The sequence below is a fragment of the Alligator sinensis genome, unplaced genomic scaffold (assembly GCF_000455745.1).
Source record: "Alligator sinensis unplaced genomic scaffold, ASM45574v1 scaffold25_1, whole genome shotgun sequence".
NCBI classification, from domain to species: Eukaryota; Metazoa; Chordata; order Crocodylia; family Alligatoridae; genus Alligator; species Alligator sinensis.
In genome coordinates this window covers 161,582-170,748 of record NW_005843187.1, presented here as the reverse complement: position 1 = coordinate 170,748, position 9,167 = coordinate 161,582, and the positions used below count along the sequence as shown (strand labels likewise).

General features: G+C 51.4%; 1 protein-coding gene across 1 annotated transcript in view; it reads right to left on the bottom strand.

Moving 5' to 3' along the window:
- Positions 1 to 9,167, bottom strand: part of ADCY4 (adenylate cyclase 4) — a 35,572-nt gene that overhangs the window by 11,342 nt on the left and 15,063 nt on the right. The window contains 3 exon segments of the mRNA XM_025194376.1: positions 5,066 to 5,224; positions 5,786 to 5,870; positions 8,919 to 9,103. Coding sequence (XP_025050161.1) covers positions 5,066 to 5,224; positions 5,786 to 5,870; positions 8,919 to 9,103 — 429 coding nt within the window.

The following is a 9,167-nucleotide window of genomic DNA, read 5'->3' as shown; positions in this document are numbered from 1 at the left end:
CCAGCAAGACGTGGCGGGCGAGAATTAGAGGGTGCCTTGGGCCGGCCTGACACGGAGCCAGGGACCTCGAGGAGATCACAGCCCTCTGCGAGGACCCTGCCGTGACAGTCTACCTTTGGGAACAACCTTCATCTTAGCTTTAAGACTAAATGACCAAAAGCATGAAGGACCCACCTCGGGGACAAACAGAATCACTCTTAAGGCTTTGTTACACCTTAGGCTGCGAGCCACATCAGTACAGATCAGTATTATTGCTAGTTTGAAGCAGTCATATCCTTAGTTAGAAACCTTCTCTGACTGTCCCCCACCTCTACAACTGTGACATGCCAGTAGACGCCTGGTGAGCAGAGGCAAGGCTAGGAGCTGTAGCTGTGAGTTGCCACTATAGGACTGGTGGGCCAGGACAGGCTTCTACCCCTGATCTATGGGTGGGGGTGTGAGAGATCCTGGGATACCTGAGGACTTCAACTTAGGCAGCATATCCATGAGTGGCCACATCTTAATAGAACAGGAGCTGGGTAGTGTGTCAGAGATGGTCCTGCCCTGGACCGGCATAACTTTGAGCTGCATAAGGAGTACTTAAAACCACTTTAAGGTGCTGAAAATCCAGAGGTTAAAGAGCTCCAGCAGCCACCCAGAATTACCATGTAACAAGGCTCTTAGATGCCTAAAGTCTGCTTACAGACTAAATTGTTGAAATAGGGTCCAAATATTTCCTGTATAGGTCTGAATGATTCATAGATTGTAAGGGGCTGGAAGGGACCTCACAAGATCATCGGGTCCTGCCCCTCTGCACTAGGCAGGAAAGACAACTGGGGTTAGGTGACCCCAGTGAGGAAACTGGATAGTCACCTATTGAAGATTTCCAGGGTAGGCAATTACACTACCTCTGGACGGAGTTTATTCCACAGTCTGGACACCCTAATTGTGAAGAAGTTTTTCCTAATGTTAAGCCTGAAATGGTCTTCCAGGAGTTTTTGGCCATTACTCCTGGCTTTCCCCAAGGGTGCCCTGGTGAATGGTTGTTCACCAAGCCCTTGATGTATTCCCCTGATATAGCAGTAAGCTGTTACCAAGTCCTCTCTCAGTCTTCTCTCTTTTTGGCTGAAGAGACCCAGGTCCCTCAGCCTTTCCTTGTATGGCTTGCCTTGCAAGTCTCTGATCATATGGGTGGCTCTTCTCTGGACTCTCTCAAGCTTTACCATGTCTTTGTTGAAGTGTGGTGCCCAGAACTGGATGCAGTACTCCAACTGCAGTCTCACCAGTGCTGAGTAAAGTGGAGGAATCACTTCCTTGGTTTTGCTTGAGATGCATCGGTTGATGCATGCCAGAGTATTGTTTGCCCTGCTGGCTACCGAATTGCATATGCTGACATATTATGGTCTATTATTACCCCTAGCTCCCTTTCAGTTGTGGTGCTAGTCAGTTTGGCACCACCGAGCCTGTAAGTCTGTTAGGGACTGTTCATCTCCAAGTGGAGCGCTTTACACTTCTCAATGTCAAACTTCATCTGGTTCCAATCTGCCCAACTTGCCAGCCTGCCTAGGTCTGCCTGTATCTGCAGGCTATTTTCAAGCGTAACCATGCTCTCCCATAACTCAGTGTCATCCATGAACTTGGCCAGTGAACGCTTCACTCCCAAATCATTGATAAAGATGTTGAAAAGCACTGGACCAAGCATGGTCCCCTGAGGGACACCACTGGCCACTTCTCACCAGGACAACACAGATCCATTCATTGGAACTCTCTGAATCCTACCCTGAAGCCAGCTTCCTACCCACCGAACTGACGAGCTGTTAAGCCTGCAATCCTTCAATTTTCCTGTGAGAACATCATGGTATGCCAGGTCAAAGGCCTTTTGGAAGTCTAGGTATACAATGTCGACCTCCTCTCTCTTACCCAGGTGGCGAATTACCTGGTTGTAGAAGGAGATGAGATTGGTAAAACAAGACATGCCCATGAGGAAGCCATGCTGCCTGTTAGGGCTGTGGGATTCTTCACCAGCTGTTTTGTTTTGATGCTGTTTTGACAGGTTTTGAGCTCGAAACAGTAAAATTGAAGTGAAACGAAGGCCTTGGAAACAGCCTCGAAATGAAATGAGGCCAGTTGAAAAGTTTTGAAATGTTTTGAATTTCAAAGCAGCCAGCCAGGTGGTGGGAGGCAGGGGACAGCCAGGGCTGTGCTCCGAGCAGCTCTGCAGCCCCATGTGCAGAGCTCAGCCCGGCGGGGAAGGCAGCCCTGGCTCACCCCGCCTCCCACTGCTGGGCTGCGCTTTGTGGAGCTGGCAGAGCTGAATGGGGTGCAGCACCAGCTCCATCTACCTCCCGCCGCTGGGCTGCACTCTGATCATCTCTGGCAGCCCCGCAGGGCTCAGCCCAGTGGCCGGCGCTGCATTCCACCTCCCGCCACTGGGCTGGGTTCCACAGGGCTGGGTGCTGCTGGGAGCTGAACCTGGTGGTGGGAGGCGTTTCCCCCATCAGACCCAGTTCCCCAGCACTGGGAACTAAGCCCAGCGGTGGGAGGCGCTTTCCCCAGCCAGGCTGAGTTCCCCGGCGCTGGGTCCCAGGCGGCAGGAACAGCCTCCTGTCATCTGGCAGACAGATCGAGGGCCTTCCTGCACCCCTGGGAGGGCTGCGGGGGCTCTGCCAGACTCCTCCTGGGGGTGCGGGCACCCCATCTGCCTACCGGATCACAGGACACTGCTCCTGCTCCCTGGCAGGAGCTTGAGGTGCAGTTTCCTAGAACCCCCTAAACCTGTCTCCCTGAAACTTGGCAGGCTTCATGCTCTCAGAGGGGGACACCAACCCTGCAATTTTCATTGGAATCAGGCAAGAAATGGCAAAGTTATAGCCTGTTTTGTGCTTCCCCATTATAGCCTATGGGCAAAGCGTCGAAACAGAGAAACCATTTGAAACGGCATGAAACAGCTCTTTCGAAACAAAACAGAAATCAAAACAAAGCACTGCTCCATCGAAACAGAAGTCGAAGTGCAACGCTGCTGTTTCGCGCAGCCCTACTGGCTGTCATTCAGAATCCTCCCTTCCGCAAGCGTATTGCACATAGACTCCTTGATGAACGTTTCCGGGATTTTCCCTGGGATAGAAGTTAGGCTAATTGGCCTATAGTTGCCTGGGTCCTCTCTCCTCCCATTCTTGAAGATCAGCACAACATTGGCCCTCTTTCAGTCTTCAGGGACCTCCCCCAAGTGCCACGAGTTTTGGAAAAGTTTTGTCAGAGGTCCCGCAATGACTTCAGCCAGCTTCTTCAGCACTCCTGGATGAAGTTCATCTGGTCCTGCTGACTTATAAATGTCTAACTTCTCTAACTGATCATGCACCAGCTCAACATCAACAGTAGGAAGGCGATCGTTCCCACCATGCCCATTCTGAACCTTATCTCGTACAATTTTCCCCTTAGTCCAGTAAAATACTGAAGCAAAGTAGTCATTCAGTTCAGTTTTCTCCTGAGTTGTTATGGCCCCATGCTTCCATTTGTTTTCCTTCTGTTCCCTACATACCTAAAGAAGGACTTCTTATCATCTTTGATTTCCATTGCTAATTGATTTCAGTCACTGCCTTACCCTTTCTAATCTGTTCCCTACAAGTGCGACCTGTTGTTTTATAGTCCTCCTTGGGGACTGTCCCAAGCTTCCATTATTTGTATGCCTCTATCTTGTGGACATTTCCAGTCCCAGGGACTATTTATCCATTAGGATGCAAGCCTTCCTCTGAGCCGAGCTGTGGAATCTCTTTAGGCCTAACTTATGAATCTCTGGTGACATAAAAACTAACAGGAGGTGATTGTGAAATTCACTCCACCAGGGCCACAACACATTTTACCCAAACTATGTACCATAATACATGGTTACGGCTTGAGGTAGCAAATGTTGAGAAGATGGGTTCTTGGAAGCTGGAAGAACTTGATTTTTTTTTCTTTTTTGTGGAAACAGAGAGCGGAAAATCCCTTAAGTGGTTGAGACTGGGTGAGTCAACGGGATGAATGGATGCATGACAGACAGCTTCATACAGACAGAGGGAGGTGAAATTGAGGATTGTAATGAGGCCAGGCCAGAACCCTGGACTTATCTGTTCCCAATGAAGAGAAAGGAGCAAGTCATTCCAGGAACAAGTGCCACCTGCAGCAAACCCAGACCAGTGCCCTGCTCACAGCTGGTCTGAGGCAAGCAGGGCAGCCCATCCTCTGCAGTCACAGACAGCATGTCCCACCTGCTTCAGCCCTTAAAAGCCAGGCCCAGCCTGAGGTCTTTTTGTCCATACAGATGATTTTTATATCTTCATGCTCTCACAAAGGTGAAAGTTATGATCTTCCATATGTTTCCTTGTTGATCTTCTGGTTGATCCCTGGCTCTGTCTCCAACTTCCAACTCTATTAAAACCCCTGGCATTCTCTGATTCCGGTTCCCTACTCATGATTTTGGTTTGATCTTTGTCTCCGGCTTTTGGCTTGTGATCCCAATTGACCCTCGACTTACCTTGTACCTGAATTCAATTTCTGACCGCAGCTTGTCCCGACTTCAGCTGTGGCTTCCAAATCCACTTCCAACACTAGACCTCTTAGGACCCCAGCTCCCTGGGGAACAGGCCTAGACTACACCCATGCTATGGGTAACCAATTCCTAGGCAAGACCACTCATGCCCAGTGCAAAACAAGGATGGTTCCAAAGTGTTTCCACCAACTTCAATTCTCCATTAAGCTTTGCTTGTCTATAGCAATCTAGGGCTCCTACCCACTGAAAGCTGCTGGCTTCCTGAAAAGGCTACTCTACCTCTCTTAAAAAAAAACCCCAAACACTCAAATCATTGCATCATTCTCCAAAGCCCTTTCCAAATATTGAGATTGAGAGCTCAGATCTGTGGGGTTCATCCATTGAGAAAGCAAGTCCAAGGGCATTGAACCCATAAAAAAGGCACATCAACAAAAGAAACTATGCTGGCAGTATATGCACCACAACAGTCTCCTCCTGTACTGCTGAAACTGGGCAAAGGCCTGAAGCATGTTGCCACCATGTGGCAGTCAAATCCTCTGCTTAAAGGGGTGGGCTCACCTCATTACGGCGATTTTGGCCAATGAACTGCTGGGCCACATCAGCTGGGAGAACATTCTCCAGTAGGACACGGTTGAGGTTTTCCATGGTCTCTATTTCCTCACGCTCCTTCTTAAACTTCTTCTTCCAGAGGAAGTCAAGGCGGCAATAATACTCATTCTGATAGAGACAGAATCAGTCTCTCTGACTTTGGATCCTCCATGGTCCTAGAGAGTGTTTTCTCCCAGGAGGACATCCCTGCATTCCCAAACCCCAGGCTGGGACAGGGTAGGGAACCCAGGTACCTGAGACAACAACCCATGGGGATCTCACAGCATTCCTGGTCTTGATGGGAGACACCAGGATGGAGCATGGGACCCGGTGCTCTGAGTTTCCCCCACTGGGGCTCTGCAGCTCCTAATCCCATAGGAAAAGACAGAGTGGGGTATGGGACTCAGGCACCTGGGACAACACCCCAAAGGGTTCCTATAGCTCCCAGTCCCTCAGCTGTGTAGACCAGGATAGAGAATGGGACCCTGGTGTTAAAAATGGCATGACTAGCTTTCCCTCCAGCTCCAAGCCCTCTGAGAAGAAGACAGGTATTCAGGATGACACCCCAGTAAAGACCCACAGAGCTCCCAGTCTTTGTTGGGGGGGGGGGGGGGGGGGGGGAGGAGTAGATCTTAGACATCTATGGATGTCATAAAAGGGAGTCACCTATAAGGGGCCTTAAAGACTTACTTGTCTAGCCAGGGCCAGCAGGGTGAAGAAGAAGACAAAGAAGGAGATGGCTCCCATCAGCTTGGGTTCCTTCAGGACCCCTGGCCTGTGGGGAAGAAGAAAGGGTTTAAAGACAGGACAGGTGGATGACTAAAGGACTGGATTAAAAATAGGCATCATCATGAGAGGCCCCCCAGGAGATTAACCCATTTAATGCATCAAGGAGGGAATTTAGAGACCAGATCTTGCTCTGCCTGTACCTCCAGAGGGGACAAACCTTGGAGAACAGCCCCTTCCCTCTTGCAAACAGACACTGAATAAGCCTCAAGGCATGGACTGGAGGCATATGTATATCAGTGTTATCAGCAGGTGACACAAAGTAATTTCACTCAGCCCGGAGAGGAATTGCCTCTGAAGGAATCAGAGGTAAAACTCCAGGATTGTGCGATACACTAGTATATCATCTGCCCATATCTGTTTTGGGGTAGACATTAGGGGTGCGTGTGGCAGAGCACAGGGTGTGTCTGCCACTTTAAGGGCCTGGAGCTGGCAGCCTCCAGGTGCCTGATTAGGGCAGCCATTTTGAGACAGGGGCTGCCTATATAAACAAGGCAGTTTGGCTGCAGGGAGCCAGGCAGCAACAGTGTCTGGCTGAAGGGTTGCTGTGAGTGACCTGGAGGTAAGGGGGAGCTGCAAGGGGTTGGTAAGGAGGCTCCTGGTCCTGGGCATGACCTGAAACTGCACCCTGCTGGGAGTGGGTGGTCTGGTGGGGCGCTCAGTGGTGCGGGAGCCCCCAGGAAATGCCAGGCCAGTTACTAGCCTGGTGAAAGGTGGGTTGGGGCGCCTTAACCCCTAGTTCCCACCACCACTGGGTGGGTTACCCATGCGTATGTTAGAGGGCCAGTGTTGTAAGGGGCCCAGAGAGGGCAGACCCTGAGAGTGGGAGTGATGTGGGTGTGGTGCTGCGGTTGCCCCCGAGAGGATGGGGAGTAGTGGCATGGTGGGGCCCGGAGATAGAGTGAGCGGCTAGAGAGACCCAGCCCGAAGGGGAGAGTACCCTCGACTGGCCCATGCTGGGGCCAGGACTATGGTAGTCAAAAGGGCCGGGGGCCCACTGCGAGGGATGCCCAAGAGCTGGGGGCCTGGGGTCCCAACTGGCCTGGAGGTGGGCCAGGGCCAGGTAGCCGAAGGTCCCGGGGGAACCACACCCGAGAGGGGAACAAGGCTTTGAGGGGGGGCTAGGTAGCTCAGATGAAGGTGGAGAGGCCGCCTGATCTGTAGGATGATTCTGGGGCCCAGTGTGGGGCCAGTGATAGTGTTAACACCGAGATGCCATCTGCGAGGCTTGGGCTGCGGTATTAGGGGAGGTCGGAGCCGCAGAGCGCCCCCTGGCATCGGGGCATTACAATGGGCAGCCTCCTGCTTAATGGACATCATTATATGAATCAATTATCATCAAAGGCGTGGCGAGCGAGATAGGCAGGCGGTTGCCCAGAGACAGGTGGGCGGGCCACGAAGAGCTCGGCCCTGAGTAGGCCCCCTGTCACAGTGACAGGCGGGCGGGCCACGAAGAGCTCGGCCCCAGGAGGTCCCGCTGTCACAGTGCGCAAAGCGGGCCCTATTCGATTTGGATTTGGCCCGAATCGGGGACAATGATTTGATTTGTTGATTCGGATCACTGTCCCTGATTTTAATTCGGACAAATCCAAATCTGAAGATTCGATGCTGATTCAGAGAATCAGCAATTCGGATGTAGGCAAAGCTATAAATGTTGTTTCTACATACCTCGAAGTGCCAGCACAGCTTGCGAATGCTGCGATGCTGGGACAGATGGAGGGGCCCCCCCATGCTCTTGTGGGATGCTCCATGTGTTTGGTGGCAAGCCCGGAAGTGGACCAGAAGTACTTCCAGTCCGCTTCTGGGTCTGTCAGGGAGCAATTAGCCATGGGGGGGACCCCAGGTGCCCCCCCAGACCCAAGAGGCACCAGTCACTGAGTTGGAGGGTGCAGGGGGGGCCCCACGTGCACTCGCTGGCAGACCTGGAAGTGGACCTGAAGTGCTTCTGGTCCACTTCTGCGTTTGCTGCCAAGTGCTCTGGGGAGCCCCCCCGTGCTTCTGTGGGATGCTCCATGAACCCCAGCATCACAGCACTCATGAGCCTCCTGCTACCTAGAGGTATGTAGAAAAAAACATTTAAAGCTGTGTCTATGTCCAAATCACCGATTCTTTCCTAAACGACTTGGAAGGCTCCGATTCAATTTGGAGAGATTAAAGAGTCCTCCGATTTGATTTGGATTCAGAGATTTGGCCACCGAATTGGACTGAATCTCTGCCAAATCAAATCGGGGACTGAAGCTTTGAACAGCTCTAGTCGACATTTGCTCAAGGCCATCAGGCTACTCCCTGCTCTCCTGACAGCTGGTGGCAAGGCACTCTAATACTTGCCTACTGTGTGAGTTACCCCTGGATAGCTGCTACTCATCTGTCTGCTTTTGATCCTGAGGGCATTTATATTGGTATAAAACACTGATATAAACTACACCTGTGGATGTCCATGCCCCCCATGACTGGAAATTAGACAAATGCAGGGAAGAAATAAGATGCCATTTTTAATTTACAGTAGGATTAATTGGCTACTGGAACAACTTCACAGGGGCTGTGGTGGATTCTCTGTCCCTGATGATTTTTATAGCAGAATTGGATGTGTTCCCCCCTCTATCTTCCCCCAAGAAGATCTGCCCTAGTTCTAAAAGGATTTATGATCATAATGGGCCACTTGTGTCTCTCCATTGAGCCATAAAAGATAAGGCCATAAGTCCAATTCAGAATGTCCAATCTTAAGCAGGGCCCCAATAAATCATAGTTTTGATGCAAGACCTCTGAGCCCTGCTCAGAAGATGCCTTCACACTCGGTGATGACTCTAATGTCCTAGTTCAACACATGTATGTGCTGGAAAGGGGGCTCAGCAGGGAACTAAGTGGGGCGTTCAGTGTGGAGTACTACATGATAGGGAGTAGGATGGGGAAGATCAATGGAGACACTGTGTTCCAAGGAGGTGACCAGTAGGGGACAGTCTCCTTTTCACACTCCATGATGCTCTTGATTGCACCAGCTAGGGAGTACCTTGGATGAAGGCCCTACCCTGCTAGCTACCTGAGTGCTGTCTGGTCGGCGTAGAGGTGAGCAATGTAGCAGTCAGACAGCCAGCCATGGGTCCGGAGGAAGAGGGCACTGTAGACCACTAGACACAGCAGAAGCATCAAGAGCTTGAGTTCAAAGTTCATGTGGAGGAAGAGGGAACAGGAGAGGAAGCCCAAAATGCAGCAGTAAAAAGAGTACTGGAAGAGATGGGGGGGGGGCATAAAAGAGATGGGCGGGGGGGGGGGGGGGGGGGGACAGGGG